The sequence below is a fragment of the Erithacus rubecula genome, assembly GCF_903797595.1.
Source record: "Erithacus rubecula genome assembly, chromosome: 15".
Lineage (NCBI taxonomy): Eukaryota > Metazoa > Chordata > Aves > Passeriformes > Muscicapidae > Erithacus > Erithacus rubecula.
Window position 1 is genome coordinate 1,504,227 of NC_136667.1, and position 27,652 is coordinate 1,531,878.

Consider the following 27,652-nt stretch of genomic DNA (forward strand, 5'->3'; position numbering starts at 1 on the left):
AACACTGTGGTGTTCAAATTTTAAAATACAGGTTTTGAGTCTATGGCCTCTCTTTGCCCAAGAGACAGAATTTGGGAATAACACGTTCAGTTTAAAAATAAATGAAATAAATTGGTAGGTCAGCATGGGCTGCAGAAAGCAGCTCAGCTGAATGCTGAAGCATCAATTTGAGGGTCAATACCAGGAGATCCATTGCTTGGGAAAGGATTAAAGGCCAAGGTACACAGAGCACAGCACAGCAGGACCCAAATCAAGGGAGACAGAGTAAGATGTTATATTCTGTGAGCCAGAAAAACACCACCAAAACAAAACTCACTTTATGAGAGCAAAGCATTTAACCCATGCCAATCACACCAGAGCCCAGTGCCAGGATGGGACTGGCTTCTCCCAGGTAATTCTGGATGCAGCTTTCTGGTGGGAGAGTTAAATGTGACAGCCAATGCATGGAAAAATTCATGTGTGAGCCATCACTGGAGTGACACTTTATTATAGCTATAAAAAGGCTCCCTATTGATTTTTATGAGATTATAGACCTTCTCCTACCCTAGAAATGTGTCCCCCCTTCCCAGAACAAGAGCTGCTGGACAATAAATGTCCCCTCATCAGTAATACTCAGACTGGATAAACAGCTTGTCTTGTTCTATTTGCACTATGAACAAAAAGTAACATAGCAGCACTTAACAGATAAACACACATTGATCCAGCCAGAAATGCTGCAAAAGCTTTATTGAAACTGAGCTGCTGCTCCTCACTTTAATTCAGCACCACAGGACCAGCAGCTGGACCTGCCCATCCCTAAAACAAACCTCCTTCCCTTCAGTTCCATTCCCATTAACAGAATTATGGAGCTCCTGAGGGGGTCCTGCTGCTCTGGGGGTTCCAGAAGCAGCTGGAGGGCTTTGGGCACATTCAACAAGCACAGCAAATTTCCCCTGTAGTGAATTACTAGAGCAGCTTCCCTCAGCCTGAGCACCTTTCCTGCCATATTTCTATTTTTGCAGAGCATTCCATGCTCAGGCAATGGAGATGTTCTGCTGCAGGCACAGCAAGAGCTGCTCTCACTTGCCAGTCTTGATCCATCCCAGGAATTCTGATGCTGATGTCTCTCATTTGAACAAAATTAAGTTCTCTGCCTTCTGCCAAAGGTTGTTTACAAATCATTTCTATCTTCAATAACATCATACTCTGCAATATAACATCCAGAGAGATAATCTGTTTTTAAGGATTTGCAATTACTATTCAGTCATTAGCCTTCTAGCTCAGTGCAGACTGGAGCTGTGCTTTCTTTTATTTTCTTTATCATGTTTTAATAAAAGTTGTAACAAAACCAGATCTCTGTGTACAAAATGACCAGCTCGGTTGTAAAAACATTTATTTTCCAAAACCAAACATTTATCCCAGATCAATACTTGCCTTTTTTCTTCTCATTTTTTTAGACTGTATAATGTAAGTACTGCATGCAGTAAACAGACAATTAATTTTAAGATTGTTCAAGAAACAAGAAAAAAAAAAAAAGTCAATACAAAACTCTGATGTTATTGAAAAGTGAATTCATCATGTTAGGATTCCTCATCATGAGGTGCAAGTGCTCTGCACATGGAAATGTGCACAGAGACATCTTCCACCTCACTGACAGGTGACTCCAAAAAAATAACAAAACTCTTATCACGGGCAGCAAGTCCAGTAAATGATAGACACTGGTGCAAATAAGGAGTTATAATAACAAAATGCAAAACAAAGGCTCCTAGACGACCTTGAAGGCCAAAACACCTTCCTTAGGAGCAAAAAATAAAACACTTTGTTATTACCCCAGGGCAAGGAGCAAAAAATAAAACACCTTGCTATTACCCGGGGCAAGGAGCAAAAAATAAAACACCTTGCTATTACCTGGGGCAAGGAGCAAAAAATAAAACACCTTGCTATTACCTGGGGCAAGGAGCAAAAAATAAAACACTTTGCTATTCCCCAGGGCAAGGAGGGAATGCTGGCTCATTTCCCTCCCAGGGGTGCAGCAGCTCATCCCTCCAGCTCTCACCTTGCACAGAAAGCTGATGTTGAAGCCCAGGGACTGAGCATTCCTGGAGCCTGAGTTCATGTAGTTGCCCAGGAAGAGCACCAGCTCCAGGAGTTTGCTGAAGCTGTCACTCTTTTTGAGCTCCTCACAGGCCAGGGTCACTGCCATGATGTCAGGCCTGATGTTGTTGACGTGCTCCTCGAACATCAGGCGGAACAGGATCCCGTTGAGCCGCGCCCGCAGCATCTTCACCGAGCTCATCTGCACCAGCACCACAGAGAGGGCACACAACAAATGGGGATTAATCACAAAACCTTGGCCTGACAGCTCCTGGTGCTGCCATTGCCTCTCCTGCACTCCCAGGAATCTCAGGATCCTTCCACCTTTGTGCTACAGACACTCGGCAAAAGAAAACACGGCATTAAAATCCCTGCTCTGATAAAAAGGTGGGAGGTTATAAATCCCGACGTTGTGACACAGCAAATGACAGAGCACTGAAAATAATCTGCAATGCTGATTCATTAATTTCAATCCCCAAGTCCAAATTCACTAGGCTAGGTAACAAAATATGGCCATGTCCTTTGTATCTTGCACGAGTGATCAGAGTTATTTCCTCCCACTTAGCACACCGTAATTCACAAGAGAAATTTAAATTAAGAAAGAAAAGAAGATGTACTGAGCATTTTTAAACCACTTGAAATTTTTAATTTAATTGCAAGAATGATTATGTTCTACATCTATCTCATTTTACTTAGCAGAATAAAAAAAGATTACTTCCCCAGTGTATTCACCATCAGTGGTGTTCCTGAAGCACTTAGCCAGAAAAGCTTTGCTATGTGACAAATCACAGATCTGGATTATCAAAACAGGAAGATTTTGATGTGCTCCTGTCTCTGTTGGCCAAAATTTGACCATGGTCCTTGGAGGAACCACAATTTTTCTGCTGGTGTTATCTCCCAACAGCTACCAGAAACAGCAGCAATAACTTTCACAGGAAGGACTTGAGTGGCCTGAATAATAATGAATTTATTCTAAAATGAACATAAACATGAAGGCACTCCAGATGGTCTCAAACAATTCCTATGATCAGGCTGGAACAAGGAAGAGGAAAGGATCAGAAAAGAAGCATTTCAGCAGAACTAGTGATCTTTTTTTATAAATCTTCATTGTCACAAATTTCTCTCTGAGCCTCTATAAGCCAAAATCATTGAAAGTCTTGAAACATTATTCTTCTAATCATTCTGTATTTCAGAAATATCATACTGAAAACATCTGCCTTGAAAGGATCTACTTACACTAATCTGCAGTAGATGGAAATTAAAATTAATCACATAATTTGCTTTAACTTTTGTAGAACAATCTCCAATTGCTGTTTTTACTCAAAATGGCACAGAAAAAAAAGTTGTTGAAAGCTTTAGATGCCAAAACCAGAGTGCAACAAAACATGCACAAGCCCACAGGAGACTGTGACATAAACATTTCTGAAGGATAATCCTTGAACTTCAGAGAAGAATCCTTTTTTCCTCCAATACTGTGAGTGCCACAGACACTGATCATTTATTAGCTTCTGACCACCAACCCAGCAGTAAGTTTTAATTGCATTCCCTGACCTACATAATATTTTAAAACTGTTCTGATAATTTCCTAAGAGCTTTTTCATGTGGGTTGTTTCCTTAAAACCCAGAACATTTTTACACACATAATGCCCTTTAGGTATCAGTAGAAGATGGCTACAAATGCAATTTTAGCTCCTCCTGCCCTGGTTTCCCCTTTTGTTTCTAAATCCACGTGTCCAGTGGCAGAGAAATATTGAATTTTAAGGAATCTCATAGAATTAGGCAAGGAGCAAAGCCTACATTCACTTAGAAACCTCAAATTCTTTATGGCTCTAAACAAAATTAGTGTCAAAGGTATAAGAAATAAAACATTCAAACAGGTGCAGGGAGCAGCAAGCATTGGCTGCCACTGCAAACAGTGAAAGAGGCAAGAAAATGGAAATTTCTTTTCCAGCTGACTGTCAGTGCTGGGTTCCCTGTCATTATTTCCCCTTCTGGGCTCTCATAAAGGTCTTGTCTGAACTCCCCACCTAATCAAGTTCTTTATTCAGTTCTTTATGCTTTATTATCATTATTCAATTCTCAAGCCCTATATTAAAATGAGGATCAAAGGCTAGTGGAGAAAGGCAAAAAGCACAATTAAATTTGCCTCACTTCCTGAGAAAAAGCTGACATTGCTCTAATAAAAATTTGTCAACTTACTAGGACAACTTAGCCTCTTACCTATGTTATATTAAAGTTGCCTTTTTTTCCCTGGAAACCTTCTAGGAAGATTAATTCTGCAGCAGCTCACGAAATTACAATGAGGCCAAACAAGCAGCTAATAAATTGAATTTAAAAGACTGAATGACTCTAAAGCAATGGAGGTGCAATAACTTGCACAGTTCTGCCCACTCTGTCTGCCATGACCTGGGGAGACAGGGAGAAAAGGGACAGAATATGCAAGTCCATGCAACTCCTCAGTCAAATTTGTAACACTAAAAATCTTCAACTGGCACTGAAGTGGAAATGCAATTCTTTACTGAAGTTGTAGCTGTCCCCAAAGCATTAAAAAATAACTCTTGAACACAAAGTTCACAAACAGAATCCAGCTAATCCTGCCTGGCTGGGTTATGTCACACAGCTGAGCCAGCTCATCTCTTCTTCTTCCTCTACTTCGCCATCAGGGCAAAATTTCCTTTATAGGAAGTTGTGTTGCCTTTTTTTGATCCCAGGATATAACTTCAAAAAGTTCCAATAACTAATTAGAATATATAATTGATTTTAACATTTCATCTAAATGAAAATGCAGTTCTAATTTTCATTTACATATCAGCTGAATATTAAGTTAATCTGTCCCTTCAAGTAAGTTAATCATTTACTAAGAATGTTTTTTCTACACAAATTTTAAGCAACTTACTCCAACCTTTATTAAATTTGATGGGCCAAGTGATTAGCCAATTAGCATATCTTAATAATTAAAACACCTAAATTTACATAAAAATAAGGGACACACTTTAAATAATATTTAATCTGTCTGCTATTCCTAAAGTCAAGGTTAAGATTATTATTGAGAAACTCCAGAATTAATTTGACACATTGGAGAAAAAGATCTTCAGCCAAGACTTTAAGTTCAGCTGCATTTCTTCCACTTTAATGGATGGTTCAGTGATATCACCATGAGAAACAAACTCAGCATTTTAGCTCCAGAAATGCAGGCAGAGGCCTCTAGAAATAAAAGTTTCTGGTTTTTATTAAAGCAGATGGTAAAGCTGAATAAGCAAACAAGCTTCAGGAAATGTGGTTCCTTCATGAGGCATTTGGAGATGTTTGATTAAGCACTTTTTGCTAATTAATGTTGCATTAAACACTTGGAAACTCTCTCAGCTTCCTCTAGTCAGTGTTTCCTCAGAAACACAAATCCCAGGGACAGTGACCATGGCCAGGCTGGGACTGCTGGAAAGGAGGGAACTTTTCTGGATTTTCAGAAACCAAAGGAAAAGGCAAAGCTCAGCCCCAGGGAGGGAAAGCAACATCCCAAAAACCAGGAACATCAGCTGGGCAAGGCAGGGGGATGCTCATCAAAGGGAATTTGTGGCAACATCCCAAAAACCAGGAACATCAGCTGGGCAAGGCAGGGTGATGATCATCAAAGGGAATTTGTGGCAACATCCCAAAACCAGGAACATCAGCTGGGCAAGGCAGGGTGATGATCATCAAAGGGAATTTGTGGCAGGAGGAGGGAGCAGTGCAGGAAATGATCCAAGTCAGATATATCAGGGTGGAGCACCATGGAATTTACAGCAGCAAAATGGAGAAATGCCCCCAGAGCCCCCCAAACCAAGGAATTGTGAAGCATTTCCCAACTCCTTGGCTGATTTTCAGCCATTCCCACAGAATTCCCAACCATCAGAGATTCCTTTGTCCTAATCCCTCCACCTGGGCTGCTCCCCCTGTGCATTTCCCTCCAGCACACTCCAGACATTCTCCCTGCACTAAACCCATTTGACAATATCTAGGTAGGGATTAATATATCCAGAAAATATATAAAATAATATAGAACACTATAATAAAATATATGTTAACATTATTATAAATATTATTAAACACAAATTATTAATAATAATTATATTTTTATCGTTATTTTATTATAAAATATATAACTATATATATATCACAATAGCTCTATGTGCACACATAACATACCCATAGATAAGTTTTATATCACATGCATGCTATTATTGCTTCCAAGAAAGCAACAAATATGTATTTATAGAGATTTTTAGATTGTTACTGATCAATAAATGGCAACTTCTTTCAGTAAGGCTAACTAATGTATCCCACTTCTACCAAAATTCCTCATCTTTGTTAGGAAATAAAGGATTTTTGGAACTTTATGCCATTTAAATTACAAAAAGGGAAATCAATCGGCTAAAGTTTTTCCAAAGAAGCCATTTGTATCTTTCATTTTCTAAATCCTCTCCAAAAATCTCATTAGGACAAATCATATTCTGTTACTTCCCCAACCCAAAAATAATGTCAAAAAAAAAAAAAAAAAAAAGCACTCAAAAGGCACTTCTGAAGCCAAATTATGCTCAAATCAGAGCTTTTTAGTAAAAAAAGTCTTTTAAGAGGCCTCTAGTTCTGTTTTAATGCATTTTAATGTACATAATGCCTCAGCAATCCAGCCAGAGCAGACCTAGCTCCTGGGGAGCTGAGGATAAACCCTGGTTCAGAATTGTATAATAAATATGCAAGGCAAGAGAGGCAGACAAAAAAGTTTGGTCTGGGACAGGAGTGCCTGTTGCTTTTAATGCTCCAGTGGAATTCCTTCCAGAAAAACACCAAATCAGAGGGGCTGACATTGGAAAGGACCCTGAGCATCACCTGGTTCCAGTCCTGGGTGGAACCTTAGTAAAACATACTAAAGAGATTTTTTATTATTATCAGGAAATAGCAACTTTCTTCTACTGCAGGATTTGCAAAAAAAAATACCAAAAGGATTTTTATCCCTAAATTTGTTCTTTTTTTTTTTAATGTGCCAAAATGGAACTCTGCAGTTAATCCTTGCACTAATACATACCACAACTCCAAATTGCTCTGGCTCAGCAAGATCATTATATTCATCCTTTAATTCAGCTAAGGCATTGAGTTCTTTCTGCTCAGGAAGATTCTTCACCAGGTTCTAAAACAAACAAGGCATTATATCAAATTTGTTACATTCAACTACCTAAGATATTAAAAATAACACACTTAAAATACCACAACATGGAAATGCAGGAGGAAATTACAGGACGCTTATTTTATTTAACATGATATAAACATCAAATCAAAGCAGTAATTATTTAATACAGACATCAACTGCTCTGCTACAGTCTCTGATTTGAAGAATGTATTAAAAGGTTAGAGTATCATTTTTCAGGGTCTGACAGAACCAAAGAGTTTTGTCTCTCTACAATCTCCTTTTGCCCTAATGGCTGCATCTTGCTCATTAAATATCAATCAAGAAATAACTGGTCTGTGTAAAACGTGACAAAAGGAGCAAAAAAAAAAAAAAAAATTACAACCATTAAGCATTCAAATATCTGTGCACAAAGTGCACTTAAAAATACCTTAGCAAAAAAAAAAAAAAAAAAAAAAAAAAAATTGAGATCTCAAAATGGCAAATATAAAGAAACTCAGAAAAAAGTTCAATTTCCTTGCAGTCTTGTTTATCCATGTCTCCAAATAAAACTGTGAGTTATTGTATGATCTTGAGGTAGCAAAATATAAATATGATAAGTATTTAAAATATTTATATTAAGACTGAGTAATAGTTTAAGAAATGCTCAGTAAAAGTGTAGGTTTTCATTTCATAATATTTTTTTAAATATTGCATTTTTTAAAGTGTAGATTGCATTTAAGATATAATATTTTCACAGGCACAAGTTGAAATGCAAACAATAATGGATTTGTAGAAGAGGAGATCAATATGAAGCTACTCTGCACTCCAGCTATCCAAGGTGGGGTTGATCCTCCCCTTCAGTTTTTGATTTTACTAAACCTGAAGGTTTTTAATCCTCTGATCTGACACCTCTGATCAATAAACCAAGCCCTCCATAAAATTAGGGCTCTGCACACTGAGGCAGCTCATAGACCAGAGTCCCCAGAATAACCATTCTGCAGGTCCAAAATGGAAGAATAAATTAATTTAGAAGCCCTTGGGGGAAGGGGACAAAGGTGCAAAGAGGAGACAGGGAAGGATGAAAGGATAAATCCTGCCCAGTGTGGGGGCAGGAACCTGAATCTGTGCATGATATTTAATAATAAAATAATTAATTAAATCTGTGTGAATTTTAGGGTTTCCATGCTCCTGTTGAAGTGCCACCCCTCAGACACCACCTGGGGCCAGGAACACTCTTCTCTCCTCCTAGGGGGAGGAAATCAGAGAGGGGTGGAAAAAGCTTTATTGATCCTTTCTGCTCTGCAGCTGAGAGACCTGGGGCTCCAAAGGAGACCAAAGCAGGTGTGATTTACACACAGGTGTGATTTACACACAGTGTGATTTACACACAGGTGTGGTTTACACACAGGTGTGGTTTACACACAGTGTGATTTACACACAGGAGTGATTTACACACAGGTGTGATTTACACACAGTGTGATTTACACACAGGTGTGATTTACACACAGTGTGATTTACACACAGGTGTGATTTACACACAGGTGTGGTTTACAGACAGGTGTGATTTACACACAGGTGTGATTTACACACAGGTGTGGTTTACACACTGGTGTGATTTACACACAGTGTGATTTACACACAGGTGTAGTTTACACACAGGTGTGATTTACACACAGGTGTGGTTTACACACAGGTGTGATTTACACACAGGTGTGGTTTACACACAGGTGTGGTTTACACACAGGTGTGATTTACACACAGGTGTGATTCACACACAGTGTGATTTATACACAGGTGTGATTTACACACAGTGTGATTTACACACAGGTGTGATTTACACACAGTGTGATTTACACACAGGTGTGATTTACACACAGTGTGATTTACACACAGGTGTGACTTACACACAGTGTGATTTACACACAGGTGTGATTCACACACAGTGTGATTTACACACAGGTGTGATTTACACACAGGTGTGGTTTACACACAGGTGTGATTTACACACAGTGTGATTTACAGACAGGTGTGGTTTACACACAGGTGTGGTTTACACACAGGTGTGATTTACACACAGGAGTGATTTACACACAGGTGTGATTTACACACAGGTGTGATTTACACGCAGGTGTAGTTTACACACAGGTGTGATTTACACACAGTGTGATTTACACACAGGTGTGATTTACACACAGTGTGATTTACACACAGGTGTGATTTACACACAGTGTGATTTACAGACAGGTGTGATTCACACACAGTGTGATTTACAGACAGTGTGATTTACACACAGGTGTGATTCACACACAGGTGTGATTTACACACAGTGTGATTTACAGACAGGTGTGATTTACACACAGGTGTGGTTTACACACAGGTGTGGTTTACACACAGGTGTGGTTTACACACAGTGTGATTTCCAGACAGGTGTGATTCACACACAGTGTGATTTACACACAGGTGTGGTTTACACACAGGTGTGGTTTACACACAGGTGTAGTTTACACACAGGTGTGGTTTACACACAGGTGTGATTTACACACAGGTGTAGTTTACACACAGGTGTAGTTTACACACAGGTCTGGAGCTGCAGCACCATCCTGGAACATTCTGGGAGCTCCATCTCTCATGAGAGAGGCAGAGCTGGAACAGAAATGTTTCCACAAAAAACCTCCTGGAACTTCATCATGCACCAGCCTGGATCATCTTCAGCTTGTGTTCAAAGCTGAAACATCACAATTCTCAAAGATTTCCTTTTGGAAGGGAGAATTCCAAGGAATTCTTTTGTTAACAGAGTCTTTGGAAGGCATTTTAGTGCTCCATGTGACCACATTCAAAAGCAGAAGTGAAATTATGAAACACAACTGATGTCCTGTCTTATTCTTGAATTCTTACTCCTTCCTGCCAGTTTTATGTAGAAAATGAGCTATAACCAAAATTAGAGGTATTTTCACCTACCTGAATCAAGGATTCACTCAGCTTCTCCTCGTCCACCTCTAAAATGATATTTTTTATTTCTTCATAAGGCAAACGGAAGGAACCCAAAAATATTGCTGCAATTCATTAACACATCATTAGAATCAAAAAGATTTAAAAAAGATCAATATACAAAGGCAAACCATCTCTAGCAACTCAAAACTCAGATCTCCACCTCAATTGTGTTTCACAGTTAAGTCCCCCACATAAACAAATGAGAGATAAGCACAGTTTGACTTCGAATGCATTTCTTTTCTAAGAAATGAAACTATAACAATTTTAACTTTGAAATATATAGTGAATTATATAGTGAATTCAGAATGGTATTTAAACACCTCTGAATTGAAGACTCATGTTCAGATTAGCAGTTTTTAGCAAAAGCAATTGCACAGGCAAACAACAATGACAATTTATGAACACTGAGGTGCAGATGCTATTTAGACAGTGACCTAATGCCCTTCACATCACTTACATAAATTTTGTGCAGATTTTCCATCCAAAACTCTTAATTCTTTGATCTTCTTCTTTGACTGAGCTGCTTTCTTTTCTTCTGATTCTTCTACAGGCTTTTTGGCTGGAAAGTAGGTATTTATTAAATTCTATTCATAATTGCAACTGGTCAATCTTAGCTAACAGCAAGTCCATTAGCAAACCATAATAATACATCTTTTACAATCAGTTCAAGGCAAAGTGACTGCACTGCCCCAACCTACTGTAAAATATCCAAACAAAGCAAATGTCCAAAATTGAAAGGAACAAGAAAGAAAAATATGACAATGAATAATTTTCCCAAGCAGTATCAAATAATATTTATGCATTTTAACCCAGGTGATTTCACCTCAGCTCCAATTCATGGCAAACATTTTCAAAACTACAGGGATTTGGTGTTACCTCGAAGCACATGAGTGCCCTCTATTGAAACATTAATAATATTTATAAATTCTTCATCCAAACCCAACAGCATAAATCATTTGATATTTATCACACTGAGCAAAGGTATGTTTTTATTAATTATTTACCTTGTCAGTGGTAAAGAGCAAAACTAAGATATCAGTGTATATTTTTAAGTGATTTATTTTAAATTAACAAGATTCACCAGCCTTATAATCAGCACTTTAAAATATATAGAAAGAAATGTGGCATTGGAGTACCTAAAAATATAAGCTGATTTTTTGCATAATTTAAAACAGTCAATTTTCACAGAATTTTCTTAAGCATTAAATAAACCCATTAACAAGGATTTATTTCCTTTTAAATATCACATAACATATTTGGCACTGAAGGAATAGAATCTTAATATGCTTAACATTAATTGAACTTAATGAATATTTTAAGTCATTCAAAAGTAACTGAAAAACTGGAAAGTTAAATTAAGATGAAGTTTCAAGCAGACTGAATAGAGTTTTGTTCTCTGAGCACTATTTTTTGCTGCACTATAATGAGCTATCATGGGTTTCATTACAGGTATTTCCTAAGGAAAAAAATGTTAATTTTTAGTGTGAAGAATAACGGAAAATCTCAGTTTCAATCTCTTTATTAAGAAAATAAAAGTACATAGAACACAGGAATTTCTCTCCTTACACCCATTACCAGCAGGAAAATGTCTGGCATACAGGAATTCTGCTGGGTTTAGAGCCCTGAATAATCAGTTTCTCTTGGGCAGAAATAAGTGAGCCAGCCCCAGGCAGTGCCCTCAGCCCCAGTTACCTCTGAAGAGCCCAAATCAGAGAAAACTGATCAAAAAAGATGATTCAAGAACAAAGCAAGCCCTGCTCTCCCCTTGCCTGCCAGCCTCCCTCAGTGTTTGTACAAGCCCTGAGCAGCACCAGAAAAGCTCAGAGTTCCCAGCACTGACCCCTCAGCTCTAATGAGCAATCCAAAATCCTGAAGTGACACTTCCTCCAGCAACCAGACCCTCATCACTAATTGTTCTCACTTAAATGAGGAAATAACACCAGGTGCTCAACAACACAAAGGAAAAAAACACCAAGAGTTAAAAATCAGCTGTCCCAAGGGGAGGAACCAACATGAGGAGTTCTGTTCTACCACAGCAGACACTGCAAGGCTGAGAGAGCAGAGAAGGACTCCAGAAGAGGAGGGACCTACTGAAAACTGGATCTGCTCAGAATTAATCCCCCAGACCCCCAGGATGGAGAGCACTGAGCACCAAACACACCCAGGGGACCAGACCTGACACATTATTAGGGAGCAACAAACTGGCATAAACCACACACCCAGTTCCTTGGCTTGCAAACTGCAAAAACAAGTTTAAAAGAAAACAGGAGCAATAAGTATTTTTGTTATCACCTCACAGAAAGTAAACTTTTGGGATCATTCCTGTAAATCAGAAAGACCAAGTAGCAAACATCACTGTGAGCAAGAGTTCGGGGCAAAGGTGCCACTTCAGCCCAATGCAAAATAGGTATTAAGTTATTCAGCAGTACCAAAAAAAGGAAAAATGGTTTGGGATTTAAGCACATAATACTCTCTAAACAGACATGCAGAGGGTGAGTGAGGCAGAACTCACAACAGGATCTCTGCCTGTGCAGGGCACAGAGCAGCCTCCCCTATCACCCCCTCACCTGTGCACTCCTCTGGGGTTGGAAAATCAGGAACCACACTCAGACCACAGCAGGTCACACATCCCAAAGTTTCATAACAAACCACCTCTGACCTACTCAGCCTGAAGGGCTGCAACACCACTACTTAGACCATCCATTTAATAAACACTAGATTTTTCTTTTCTACTTAAAAAGGTCAGAGAATATGTTCTTTCCAAAAAGTTCTATCCTTCCACGCACGAGACCTCAAAGTTCACTTCATGCCAATTCACAAAAAAACAGAGAAACACTAGAACCAGATGCTTATGTGACTGCACCAAAGCCACAATACAGCATCAACACCAGTCTTACCAAGCCCAAATTCACAGGCAGAAAGAGACACTACAACATTTCTAGATTAGGCAGCTCCTAGAATCCCTCCAGCACCGTCTCAGCCGTGCTTGAGATGCCATGGAGCACCAGAGCTCTCCAAAGCCATGCTGGTCCCTCTTCTGCCAGAGGCTCTCATCACAAAATCCATTTCAGCAGTGATTCAACTGGAACACAACCATGGATTATGGAGTTTGAAAAATAATTAACTCAATTAAAAAGATACTTGATACTTTCCAGAATTCAATACACCATTGCTGACCAACCTCCCTCCCCTTGTCAGGTTCTCCTTTCACAAGTGCCTGTTTAAAGATAAAACACTTTTTGGTTTGATGCCACAGAACCAAAGGGAGAGATGAAAGAAGGATTTTATAGCAGACAGCACAGGGCAGCTCAGAAAAGCAAGATGAAAAATCAATCTGGAAGTGAAAGCAGCTGTATTACTTCATACAGACCTCGGAGTTCAGTGCTGTGATTATTCATTACAGCACTTTGATAATGGTACTGCTTTACATCTTCATTCAAAATCAGCTTTTTTTCCAAACCAACAAGTCTGCCACACAGCACTGAGAGCTGGTGACTACCACACCCAGTTTCCATGCAGGAATGGGCAGAGTTTAAAACAAAAGGTGTAGCAGAGGGGAATCTTCTGCAGAAGCAGCAGAACAGGCACAGGTCAGCTCAGTCTGGAGCAGGGAGTGCCCTGGGAGTGGAACTGCTGAGCCACTGCTGCACCATCACCTCCACCAGTTCCACCTGCAGAAGGTTTTGGGTGGGATTTTCCTTAGAACTGAAGACAGGCACAGGAGGGAAAGGGGAGAGGCACAGTGACAAAGCAAAGAGAGAACGTGCCAGCTTCAGCACACACCCATTGTGCAGGGCAGAAAACACTGATGGAAACACCAACACTACATTTCTTACTTCTTCCTCATTTACAGCTCTATTAAGTGAGCAATAATACATTTGTTTATCAGTGGTGGAGGGAAAAAGCTGATGCAAGATGCTGCAAGGCATTGTTTGCTGTTGATCTGGCATTTCCCAGTGCATGTGCAGCTCAGCTGTTCCTTCAGCTGGGAACTCATCTAATCCCACTGAAAGTGCCCTGCTTGGAACCCTTCAAACACACCCAGGGTATAGAAAACCCTCAGCAAAATGTTCTGTAAGTTTAAAACACATTAATGATAATCGTGGCAAAGAACATACACAAGCAGGTTGAAACACTTCAGAGACTTAATTAGGAAAAAATTCTACCATCAGTACTTTTGTATTTCTGTAATAAAAAAAAAAAAGTATACATTATTCTGGAAAATTATCATTTTCATTAATTTAGCTACTGAATAGCCTTAGAAGTGGCCATGACTAATTTTTTGAAATATAAGATTTTATTTAATGATATTGAAGCTGTTAAAGCATTTCATTATGAGCTGAAATGTCCAGTTCATATGAAATTCCCTTCTTTCTTTAAATTATGAATGAATCATTTTAATAAAGAATTAATAGCAAAAACTGTCAGTCACAAATATGATGAGGATAAAAATGAAAGGCAGATTAAAAAGGAGTACATTGAATTAAAGCTTGGAGAAAGAAGATATTTAGGTGAACTTTAGCCCACCTTAACCTGAGCCTAAGTCTCCAATTTCTGTCAAGTCTGTACACACAGTGAACAACAACATCCTCATATTGTCATGGGAAATGAATGAGTAATTTCATCTTATTTCCATCTGGCAAGTGACTTCCCAATTGCATTTACCAGCATTTGGCAGCAAAAGTAAATATACAAAAGAAATTTAACTGCTTTGTTATTCCTTCTACCTGAGGGAAGAGCTATGGCTAGTACAGGAGCATAGGAGGAAAAAATTAAGTGTACAGACAGTTGTGAGGGATGTAAACTACACTCACAAGAACAGATTTGGGCAGCTGAAACTAATAATTACTTTGAATTTACCCCCTTTAAAAAAAAAAAAAAACAAACAATCCTGATGTGATATGACTTGGTAGAAAAATGAAATAAGGAGCCAGGAATGCCATGGAAAGATTAGAAAGTAATTTGTAGCACCAAAGTTCAGTAAATTCTGTTGAACACAGTAAAACTTCTCCAAGTCTGACTAAATTGATCATCTTGGAATGCTGCTGATAATGTTCCCTTTCTGTGTATTCCCAGGGGCACCCAAAAATGGAAATGAGTCAAATGAAAGGGGAGAGGGAGGAAAGTCAAACATAAATTACTCTCAAACTTGCACTTGTTGTTTTCCCTCAGCAATTCCCCCTGAGTGTCCCTTGGTGCTCCCCCAGCATTCCCAGGCTGGAATGGGACAGGGAATGGGACAGGGAATGGGACAGGGAATGGGACAGGGAATGGGACAGGAGCACAGCTGGGGCACAGCTGGAGCACACCTGACCTCCCCCAGCCACGTGCAGGCAGAACAGATGAACCATGAGCTCTGACACAGTTTGTGTTCTCAAACAAATGCAAAACCAACCTGCTGATCACCACCAAGAGCAAAGGTGCCCATGGATCCATGAACTGCTCAGGCTGGAAAATCTCTCAGAGCTGCTGGAGGCCAAGGAGCAGCTCAGCACCATCATGTGCTCAGGTGCCACACCAGGAGCTCCTGAACACCCCCAGGTGCCCCAGTGCTGATTAATGCCTGCCAGCCCTTTCTGTGAGGATGTTTTTCCTGCTATGGAACCCAAACCTGCCCTGCTGCAGCCCAAAGCTGTTTCCTCTGCTGCTGCCCCTCATTCCTGGAGAAGCAGAGCTCTGACACAAGGAGAGAGCAGCAGTGCAAGCTCAGCAGAGCAGTGGCCAAGGAGGGACACAGAATCTTCAGACATCCCAGAGGAGACTCAGAGAGTGAAGCCACAGACTCTCCTGGAGCAGCAGCCCCCCTGCAGAACATGTGCCATGCAATTAATGACCTGCACACGCTGAGATTAGGCTGCTTTGGCACCCACAGCCCTCACTCTGTCATTTGGGCTCCAACTCTGACAACCAGCAAACAGCTTCCCCAAACACCCAGAGAGATGCAGGAGCATCAGCAGATGCCAGCCACGCCTCCTGTCACTTCAGGCAGCAGCTGGGGGAGCTCATGTTTATTCCCAGTGCCACCTGGCTTTTTTCAGTTCACCTAAAATCACTCAGTTACCAATTCCTGAAGCAAAATTAATTAAGCACTCCTGCTGTCACTCTGTCCTTTCTGCAATCTGAAGAGCTCAATACCTGGGACAGCAATAAAAAAAGAATTATTACAAAGCAAGCAATTGATCTGAAAGAGAATCTTCCACTGAGCTCTCAAGATAAAAAAAAAAAATAAAACTAACAGGGAGGAAAAAACATGGAACCTCTTGCAATCTTGTGTGCTTTTTGCCTAATTAATGTAATCAAGCTGAAGGAAGTGGCATCAGCCCAACAAATTATGCTCTGTGGAAGAATAAAAAAGATCATAACTTAGTTTTACAAATTAGTTTTGCAAAAAAAAAAAGTAACAAGGGATCTGTATTCCTATTAATTGTTCTTATAATTGATTGCTACTTTGTTTGACCACCACATTTAATTACTACTATTTATTTCACATGAAATATTCCTTGCTCTATAAAAATTGCCCTAAAATGGTTGTAAATAATCTAATTGTCAATCTCCAGCAAGAACTTGTGCAGCAAAGTTGTGCAGCTAAAGTGGCCTTAATTACCCACTCTGCATTGGGAGGGCTTTCAGCTTTCTATCCACAGCATCAAGGAGATGACAAAGAAATTAAAAAAAGAAAAAGACAGCAACCCAACAACCCCAACACACCCAATTTCACAACTGGCTTTGCCCCCTCCTCTTTGCTGTGAAAGATGCTGCTTCTGCTGTTAGACAGCAAGCAAATATTAACAATTCATGACACACAAATGGTCACAGAAATACAGATGAACATTAGAAACCAAACAAGAGCAAGCAAACAAGGATTAAGCTGGAAATATCCTCGGAGGGTTGGAGATGTGCTGGAAGGAGCTGCAATAAAATCCAGCAGCTTTTTCCATGAGCTGTGTTGTCTCCATGAATTCTGGGATGGGATAAAGCCCCAGGACTGTGTCCCCACCTGCCCCTGTGCCACAGCTCCAGCCTCTCCCTGGGGATTTGCAGATCCTGGGCTGTGATGGGCACTGAGCCCTGCACAGCCCAACATCCCCCCTGGAATTCAGAACTCACACAGCAACTTCTGCTCTGGGGAGAGAAGATGTTTGCCTGGGTAAATAAAGTGCTGCCCACAACAACATTTCTAATTTAAACAGCCACATGGCCCAGTTGTATTTTTTTCCACCATCACCATCAAAATGAGACAGGACAGCTGGAATTATATCCCAGATTCTGATGGGGTTCTTATCCATACAATTTTGAAAAGTAAAAACAAAACTAAACAAAAAAAACTTTCAAGACTCAGAAAAAAAAAAGGCATTCAACTGCTGTCATATTTTAGCAAGACTCTAACAAGCTCATTTTCTTTTATTACTAAGAGAAGTCTAATAAATAGATATCTTTTAAATTATTAGTTCACCTACTGTTACCCTTGATGAAGCCCATAAAAGGCTTCACAAGCAACTGATGGGACTCACATTTTTCCAAAGGAACTTTCCAAATTATGAAGCTAAGATCCCAAGATCCAAAAATCCTTTTATATAGTCAAGTTAATTAGATATTGGTGCTTAATGGAATGCACTAAAAAGTTAGTAAAAAGGAAGTGATAAATTGATTTCTTCTATCACTGTGATATCTGACATTTAACAATCCTGACTAAATATTGAAGCACTAAGTAAAATACACATGTCCAAACAGATATTTTAATATTCTCTTCCTTTTTGAAGTATTTCTCTATCATCAAAATGTTAAATAAACATGCATGCAAAATACTTAGATGGAATTCCAAATTGTTTGACTTTTCAGTGCAATGTATCCCATCCTGGTTACACATTCTGCCTTACAATTAAATACACAATGTTACATTTCCATTGACTTAGTACACAAGAAATTTGATTTCATGCTTAAAAAAAAAATACTTGACTCTTATTTAGAGCAAAAAAAACCAACCAACCAAACAAAAAAACCCAAACAAAAAAAAAGAAGCCTTCAAAGGCATCAGGGCCAAACAAGAACTTCACAGGGTAAAAGGATCACATTAAAAATAATTGGGAAATGATCTGTCTTAATAGATTCCATTAATTTCAGCAGTAAAAGTCTGTACCCCATGAGGTTGACTGGTAAGCACAGCTTTGATAGCTGATCAATAGAAAAAAGGATAAAAAGATAAATGTTGGGAAATTAAGTCTTCCATAAACAAATGTTTAAACTGGCTTTGTGGGGGATGGTGGCAAATAAACTAATGAGCTGTTCAAAGCAGCCCTTTCACCCTCCCACATGGCAGCAGTGTTGGGATTGCAATTCCCTTGGAGAATTCCTGCAGAATTCCTGCAAGCAGCCACAGCAGGGGCAGTGCCTGTCTGGAGGAGGCATTGCCCACTCTCAAAGGTTTCAATATCCTGGGACACTGCAACTTTTCTGGTGCTCTAATGTCACTCTGAAAACAGCAAGGCAAATATTTGGTGACAATATGTGACCCACATCTGTGGGTGCCCCTCAGTAAATGGGGTGGACCCACTGATATTTGTGGCCAGATGGATTCTTTACTGTGTCTCCTGTGGGTCATGCACCATCTGGGTTTGCCCCTCTTGAAAGCACAGAGAAATAAATATAAAAAGTGACTTTCAATGAGAGAAAAAGAAGGCAGCAAACCAGGATGACCAGAAGCAGCAGGGTTAAAACTCTGCACAACATCTGTTTGAAATAGAGAGAAGTGCAGTGGCACAGGTTATAAATGCTGAAAGATCCTGAGTTCAGTGAAGAAAAAACACAATGAAGACTTCACTACATGTAAAGATGTGACCTCTGGCTTTGAAAAAACATCAACTGCTGGCAGCTGAGAGGCATTTCTGTCTCATCGATCCTGGGTACACCAAGCAGCAGGCATTTAATATATATTAGCATGAATTTACTCTGCTCTCAGCCACCTGCTGAAGATGAACTGCAGGGCACAGGCAGCCTGCACTCAGCCTTGGATGGCTGCTGTGTTACCACCACCTTGCATGTACCCTGGGAAAGCTTTTTTGGGGTCCAAGTGTCCCCCAGTGCTCTGAACACACCCAGGTGCTCAGAGAACACCCAGGCAATGATTATCTGCCTTCAAGACACACAAGATAAATTACTGCCACATCCCAGCATTGGTTTTAGGGGACCTACAGGGTACCAAATTAAGCTGCTTGCATTGGAGCAGACTAAAAATAGTGCAGAGCTGCCAGTGTGAGCTCCACAGCAATGCCAGGGCCCAGCACATCCTGCACAGGCAGGACCCACTGGATATTCTGAATTTAGCAGCTGGAACCTGTGCTCTGCTTACCTTTCTACTAGCAGCACAAGCAAAATTTGGCTAAAGTGATTCATTAAAAAGGCAGTGTCTCTGTGCTAATGGTCCAAGATTCCATTGAAATAACAACAACAACAAAAAAAAAAGTTAAAACTTTGACATTTACTCCACAGGTACTCCCATTCAAAATATGCAACTTAATGATAATTCCACACTGACTTTGACCATGTGGACTTTTTGCTTTTAGGAAGCCTTTAAGGCACAGCCTTTTCACAGTGGGAAATTATTCTGTAGTAATATTCTACCATAATTACATTCCCACTTAACAGAGCAGAATAAAGCACCTGAAAGGAAGAAGTTTCAGACACATTTCAGTTTCTCACGTTGCACAAGACACACAAGAGTCACACAATATAGAGAGTTGTAATTATAGCTTTACATCCATTTGAGATGATTAATAAGGAACTCAAAAAGCTGATACTTTTGTTATTATCTGTACTAATGCCTATGTACCTAGCATTTTCAATTTCTCAATGAATTCAGAGACTTAATAGCATGATTGTTCACTTTTAATCCTTTAGATAGCTTTTGAATATCTTTTTCTCCAAAGAACCTTTATTCACATGGGTAACAGAACTATCCTTGCTCTACTATAAATGGCAGAAATTCTTGCAGTAGCAGATATTCTGTCCAAAGCATCCTGGAATAGCATTACAGGTGAAGCAACTATCACTCAGAGAAATGTTCCAAGTCAAGATCAAGAGCAGATGACACATTTTTGCGGGTTTTTTGGTCAGCAATAAGAAAGGAAAAACAGATTTGCACATAAAACATAAAATCCATGGAGAAGGCATCATTTTTCTACAAACACAAAAACACTGCAGGTCAGCACAGTGAGCAACTGGAGCCAGGCCATGAATCAGACACATTTTGTCAGGTTATGCTTTTGCAGGAGAAAAAAAAAGATAAAAAAACCCCATATTCTACTTCTTTTGATGGAAAGTAGATTTAGGAGGAGGTGTAGGATGTGCTAAGTGTGGTTCTGCTGAAACATGCAGGGACATCTCTTTAATACAGCCTTGAAAGAGCTATTTTACAAGTAAGACCATAAATTGTGCACATAACCATGGCTTTGTTTATGATGGGTTTTATTTATTTAAGCAAACACATTGTTATTCCTAGAACTCTGCTGGAAGTCTTCAGGAGAGTAAAATATCAGTGTATAATCTATTTAATAGTCAGCACCAACTGTCCTGGCAAGTAGCTGGGCTGTTCTCCATCCTTTCCTCTAGACTTTTTTATTCTTCCCCTACTTCACTTGGGTCACAAATTCCCAGCCAATGTTCAGCTGAAGAACCTGCACTGGAACACTCAGCTGGAGTTTCCTTCACCAACACTGAGGAAATTTCCAGAAAATGTATCTACAGCTACAAACACATCAGAAGGCAACAGGGATTGTTTAAAAACCATTCTGACAGAACTGCCCTCCAACTCCTCATCAGTGTATTTTATTTACATTTACAGATATCAATTCTTGCACCTGAGGAAAACTGCCACAGTGGAAAATCTGAACAGTTCACTGAACCAAGGATTCCTGTCAAATCCACAGTGATTTAATCATATGATCACAATAGTTTGGCTTGGAATGGATCTTAGAGTTGATCTTGTTCCAACCATGGCACGAGAAGCTTCCACTAGGGCTGCTCATCCACCCTGACCTTGAACACTTCATCTAGAGAGGAACTAGGTTCATATTAAATAGATTTTTAGGATATCTAACCTCAATTCCCATGAAATATGCAGTTGCATACTTGAAGAGGAACATCTCTTGCAGGTTATTCTTTCTGTTTTGACATTAGAGAAAGCATTCTTCTCAGTCTAATCTCTTTATTTATTCATACAGAAGGGGTTTTATTCCAGGAATATAGATTTCCATTTGTTTAAAAACAAACAAACCCCATTTCTTTTTGCAGTTCAACACGGATTCTTTTTTCAATTCAACTTCTGAATTTCTTTTCCATCGAATTCATAGGGAAAAAAAATCCTCCCTGTAAGAGCATTATAGATCAAGACTGCTTCATGAATGTATTCATATTTCATGCTAATTAGTCTTTGTACACAATCCCTGTGTCTGCAGTGCCAGTACATGTGTCTCTGTCCTCAGCTCCTCGTTAAATGTGCTTGATTTGAGCATCACTGAGCCCCAGTCAGACAGCTGGGAATGCAGAGCTGCATTTTTCCCCTGCTGGATTTCAGCAGCTCACAGACTCCAAAGCTGCAGCTCCTCAGAAAAGAGGTAAAGGAGGCACTGACTGTCACCAGAGTTAGCACACAGCAGGCTGGAATTCCAGACTTCTGGAATATTTGGGTAACAAACATCAAAAATAAGATTCTTACACTTGCCTAATGGGAATCTCCAACACCTTAGATGTTGGGAAAAAAAAAACACTGAATGGGAACCTCTAACACCTTAGATGTTGGGAAAAAAACCAAAAAAACCACTGAATGGGAACCTCTAACACCTTAGATGTTGGGAAAAAAACCAAAAAAACCACTGAATGGAAACCTCTAACACCTTAGATGTTGGGAAAAAAAAAACCAAAAAAAAAACACTGAACCAATTTCCTCTGTAGGAAAAACCCAATGCCTTTGAGAGCTCCCCTTCCCTTGGCTTTTATTTATAGTCACAACTGCTTTTCCATCTTCTTCTTTAAGAGTTTAATTTCCATATTCTGAGAATTCAGGTATAACAAATTAATACATGAATTCTGTAAACCACCTAAAATAGAGCACACTATAACTAAGACACCTCAGTCACAACATTGTTATAAATACATAGAAGAGGTTTTTTTAGACAATACATGTCTGTCCCCACTCAATTCTATTTAAATTCTCCTGAAATTCTTCTGGTGAAGCTTTCTGACAAAATTACTAATTGAAACTTGCAGAAAATCTGAGCAGCAGGGAATTTGTTATTAGTATTTTTCACTTTTTCAGTATTTCTTGATCAAAAGATTGCCTTGAAGGAGCACACACCAATCTCCAATCTCAGTTTGCCATGTGGCATTGAAAAGGCAAACGGATAATCACTTTAGAAATACCACATAATATCTATATTATAGATACTACAGCTATATAATATATCTACTAGATAATTAGTGTAGAGCTCCCCCAGTCACCCAGGAACCAGCAGGGTTCCTTGTTTCTGCTCCCTGCTCCTCGAGGCTCCAGCAGGGAACTCTCACCTGTCCCAGGGATGTTCCAAAAGGGTTAAGCAAATTAAAAGGGTTAAGCCAATTAAACTAAAACTGAAGGAGTGGCCTCCACATTGGAGCATCTGACCTGGATTCAGAGCAGACAATGCTGATTCTGAAATTGGGCTCCATTTGCACAGGAATTGTGTGGAATTCATGATGCTGTACCTCCAAGCAATCCATGAATAATGACAGCAGCCTTCAAACAGCCCAGACCTCCAACTAGTTCCCACCTGTCTCAATCTGAATGCAATTTCATTTGCACACAGGCTGTTTGTGTTTGAATTTCTGAAGGTGCAGTTGTTGCAATTCTTCATCTAATGCTGATGAGGATAATGGCCAAACTTCTCTACCAGAGCCTCTCATGGAACAACAATGCTCTGAAACAAACTCTGCTGGAGATGTAAAGCAAGCAAGCTCCAGGAATACCTAACTGGAGATAAGAAAATTGCATTTATCTGACCCATCCCTCTTGATTTTTCTCCCTTATGAATCTTGCACAAAGCTTTGAAAAGCAGAGCCCTAAGAGACACAGAATGTGCCACAGCCTGAGACCTGCAGAGAAATTCCTGCCTCTGTCCAACCCTAAAGCATGAACACTCTGAATGTTATTTCTATAAGATTCCACAGGAAAAGAAGACAATAAACAAAAATAGCACAACTGACACTGAGCCTAACTTCTGAAAAAGTCTTAATAGACTTCATTTTTTCATCTGGGATATTCTTCATTCAGTGTCACATGATGAAAACAACTCCAGTCAGCAGGTCACACCAACATAATATTTTACATAGATTTTAGTGTATTTTACATAGTTTGTATATTTGCTTAGTGACTCATACACAAACTACCTTGGACATAGAAATTAAGTTATTGAAAGGGGAGTGCATTAAAATGCTATTTGAAATAAAATATTAAGAACTAATATTTACAATCTTTATCTCCTAATTGGAGCTTTTGCTTTCTTTCAGACCCTTCTGATCACTATACTCATATCAGTCCTTTTGTCCAATGATGAATGAAATGGGTCCTGATGCCCTTAAAATAAGACTTGGACTCTAAGATAACTCCAAGATCATTTCAGAATTTAAAAATACATAAAATATATCAGAACACAGAGATACACACATGTAAATCTATGCTAGATGGTAATAATTTCAGGCAGCAGTTTATTTAAACCATGCAAAGCTTTTTTTCACCCTTGAGTTTGAGAATTTACCTACTGGATAAATCCACTGGAGAAAAAAAGGGAAGTGAAAAACAGCAAACTAATAACTCACTCCTCCTTTATGGTACTTGAATTTATTCTGTTGCTGAAAAACAACAATTTCAAATACATCCAAGGCTGCAAACAAACCAATCTGCTGCACTTCTGTGTGGAACAGATATGATGACTGATGACCTGCATGTGCAATTCAAGGCAATGAAATTGCTGTGCCACACAGCACTGGGTGACCCTGCACTGCAAAGCTGATCCTGCTCTGCTCTGGAGTCCCTCCTGCAAAGGGGAGGAAGGAACCAAACAAACACAGGCCAAGGGAGCCACCTGCAGTTTGCAATCCTGAAGCAAATTCATCATGAGCTCAGAGGATTTTCTTGCCTTTTCTGTTGACAAAGCAGTGTAGGTAGCTGAGCTAGAGCAACACAGCTGTGCTTAACACCAGAGATTTCTGCTTGCAACTGAGTCTTGCTGCCTCACACCTCCAAATACAGCTGCCTTAAAGGAAATCTGGCCACAGCTCAATCCACTGAAAGCTTGCAAATGTTGAAGTTCTCTGATGAATTAGATCTGGGCTTCTCAGCATAGCAAATTCAAAGCCATTTTTAAAAAGTGCTAATTGCTGCTGTTTGTATTTACAAGTTGCAAATGAATGCAAAGAGTTTTCCTTCAAGTTTAATGGTGCACTGACCTATTATATATTATTCATATACATTATATATACATCATATGCATTATTATTCATATAAACGTTCTACACATTATATACATTACTCATATAAAAATCAAAAGCTGAACATTTTGTTCAATTACAGTTTACATGAAAGTTTGTCTTTTCTCTTGTCCCTTCCCACTCACATTCCCACCATGTGAAAAATACAACTCAGCTCTTAAGACCTTCAGTTTTGAAAACATATGAAAATGATGGTTGGAATTGTACTTTAAAAGTCTAATTGTAAAGCAACAGAACCCTGATGGAGAAGTTTTCCCTTGAGGCAACTTGGATGGATAATGAATTCTGTATTGGAACAATCCCAGTAGTTACAGACTATTATGTACTAATTACTACCTTTACAGACCTACTGTACACATAATTAATTTCTTCAGAGCACTATCATTCTTGACTGGCAAAATACACAACCTAAATTACAAGAGCCAGAAATTAACATGATCCTTTAGGGAGAAGGCATTAACTTGCTTTGCAGTGTTTTGCAATTAGACCATCAATCAAACAGTGAGAAATGATTTTGATAGCAGGTCCAGCACTGAGTATTGTCACAGTCCTGGGTATGGGATGTGTCACAACCTGTGAGCAGAGTCACAGCTCTGCAGCCTTTACCTGCAGGAGCCACTGGAGTATTCAACTCTGCATGGATTTAACATTCCATCAATTAAACAGGAGTTTTCTGACATCAAACTCCACCAAGCACTGAAGACATGGCAGTGCTGCTGCTGCTCTCCCTTCCACTGGTGGCCAGAGGGAAAATTTCAGTTAAGGGACAAAAGCAAAGTTTGGTAAAAGAGTGCTGACATAACGTGACCTGCTTCAATGATTGCTAAGATTCAAGTAGGTTCTTGACAAGAACACTCAGATTTTCAACTGTTAATTTCAGTTGTTGGGGGTTTTTAGGTCATTCTACAGAATTAAATCATACATACCCCCAACTCCATCAAAAAGCAGTAGCCCAGGTTTCCTAAGATGTATAATCATACTGGATTAATACAGTAATCAAAAATTTACTGTTCAACTTCATAAAAATATTTCTCCCCCAAAAGCATCACCTCCCTTCAGCTCTGGCTGCATTCCTCTAAAACAAACAGCACTCAAACAGCAAGGCAGCTCACAGCTTAGTGACACCACATTAACTCATTTTTGCAGTATCCTAAAACATGAGGAAATTAAAAAACTTCACCAAGTGTTTTACTCATTGTACCAAAGAACCACAAAAAGAATTCAGAGGTTTAATCAAATTTCAGTGCTGCAACTTACAGAGAATCACAGATTTTTAATAAATGTCTACACTATCAGTTCTTTTGCTTCAGTTACCATTCCCACTGGCATTCTGAAATTCCACAGAATACAAGACAGTAAACACTAAGTCATCCAAACTGCTTTTGGCAATTGTCAGTTTGCTTCCACTCATCCCTTTGTTTGTTTTACATGCTGACTGTGCTCTGGAGAGAATAGCACAAGCATTTCTATTTGGCTTTTTATCCCTCTCCAATAATGTACCTAGAGACCACCTCATGAAATGGGACTAAAGCAAGAGGGAAATCTGATCCCAGATGATGCCTGAAATAAGTATTTGGGACATTATGGAGCTGCTTAAGGTAAAAGGGGAGGAAAAACAGTGAAACATCATTCCATGTTTGCCTTTGCAGGTGGCAGCTGCAGGAAAAAAGCTGCTCCTAGCATGCAGTTCTTGGGGTCTGTGCTGCAACTAAATGCTCCAAGAATCTTTTTGACTTTCAGTAGATTTTCAAGTTTAAAAAAAAACCCCTTGAACTCAGGTAAGTCTGTCTTTCTGCAGAGCCAAGTAAGATGTTCATATCCTGAGTACTGTGCAGCAGCATTTTTAGTGTGCATTCTTTGTTATGGCATCTTATTTTCTACAACCATTAACTGAGAACTACATAACAAAAAATATCTGCAAGGCTATCAGTACATTAAGCTATTTGAGGAGGTTCTGTTATTCTCAGTTTTACAACTGTGCAACTATGTCAACAAGAATTTCTTCTCATTGGAAACTGTCAACTCTGTCAACATTTCAAGAGAGTTTTCTCAGCATTTTTAATGAAGCAGCTTTTCAGGAATTCCAAAACATTTCTTCAGATTTCTGATGAAAGAATTCAGCTCAAGGCAGAAGCTTGTCCTTTCCATTAAGGAGGGGCTCATGCCATTCTGTCATCTGCTGCTGGGCTTTCTTTCCCTTAAAGGTCTTCCTGTCACACCAAAAGAAGAGACCAGCTCCACATCATTTTACCCTCCCTGAAGTGCCAGGAATCAAGAGTGAATCCAGCTTGGGCATGGAAAAATGTTAAATTACTGCAAAGGGTGCATTTGAATTACTGCATGGAACAGCTGAACATTTAGACCAGAAAGTGGTTCCAAGGTGTGCTGCAAAAAGAGAACTCTAATGGTTTAAATTCACTGGCTGCTGAAAGGAACATGAATCTGTCTTATGAAAAACACAGCCATGACCAACTCTTTGAAGAGATTTCAAAAGAACACAGAAAAAAACACATTCAGAAATAATTCAAGGAAACTATTCAAGAAATAGTTCATTACAGTCCTCTGAGAACCCTTCCTGAGTTAATCTTTTTTAACACTGTATTAATAAAAACTGCTGCTCCTACGCCAGAAATTCTCAGCTAGGAATAATAATGCAAATAAACATGATTTTAGGATCAGAATTGAAATTTAATTATAATTTCATTAGAAGAAAACTCACATCTGTCTGCAACATACAGTGCTCTTTTAAAAGCTATTATTGCAAAAAAGTTCCTCCCCTCATGCTGTAAAGTGAAGGGGAAGCAATTCTTGTAATAGACTGTTATGCTTAATATATGTTTTAAATCATCTTCCTGCTATAAAACCATCACATGAATTCCATGGTATTGCACAAAGCATAAAAGAAACTGCCATTGCACAGTTTTAAACTTA

General features: G+C 39.3%; 1 protein-coding gene across 1 annotated transcript in view; it reads right to left on the reverse strand.

The window, feature by feature from the left end:
• Nucleotides 1-27,652, reverse strand: part of DIAPH2 (diaphanous related formin 2) — a 157,681-nt gene that overhangs the window by 91,548 nt on the left and 38,481 nt on the right. The window contains exons 18-21 of the mRNA XM_079319084.1: nucleotides 10,662-10,763; nucleotides 10,172-10,266; nucleotides 7,133-7,234; nucleotides 2,036-2,275 (exon numbers count right to left, since the gene is read on the reverse strand). Coding sequence (XP_079175210.1) covers nucleotides 2,036-2,275; nucleotides 7,133-7,234; nucleotides 10,172-10,266; nucleotides 10,662-10,763 — 539 coding nt within the window. The remainder of the gene's footprint in view (nucleotides 1-2,035; nucleotides 2,276-7,132; nucleotides 7,235-10,171; nucleotides 10,267-10,661; nucleotides 10,764-27,652) is intronic.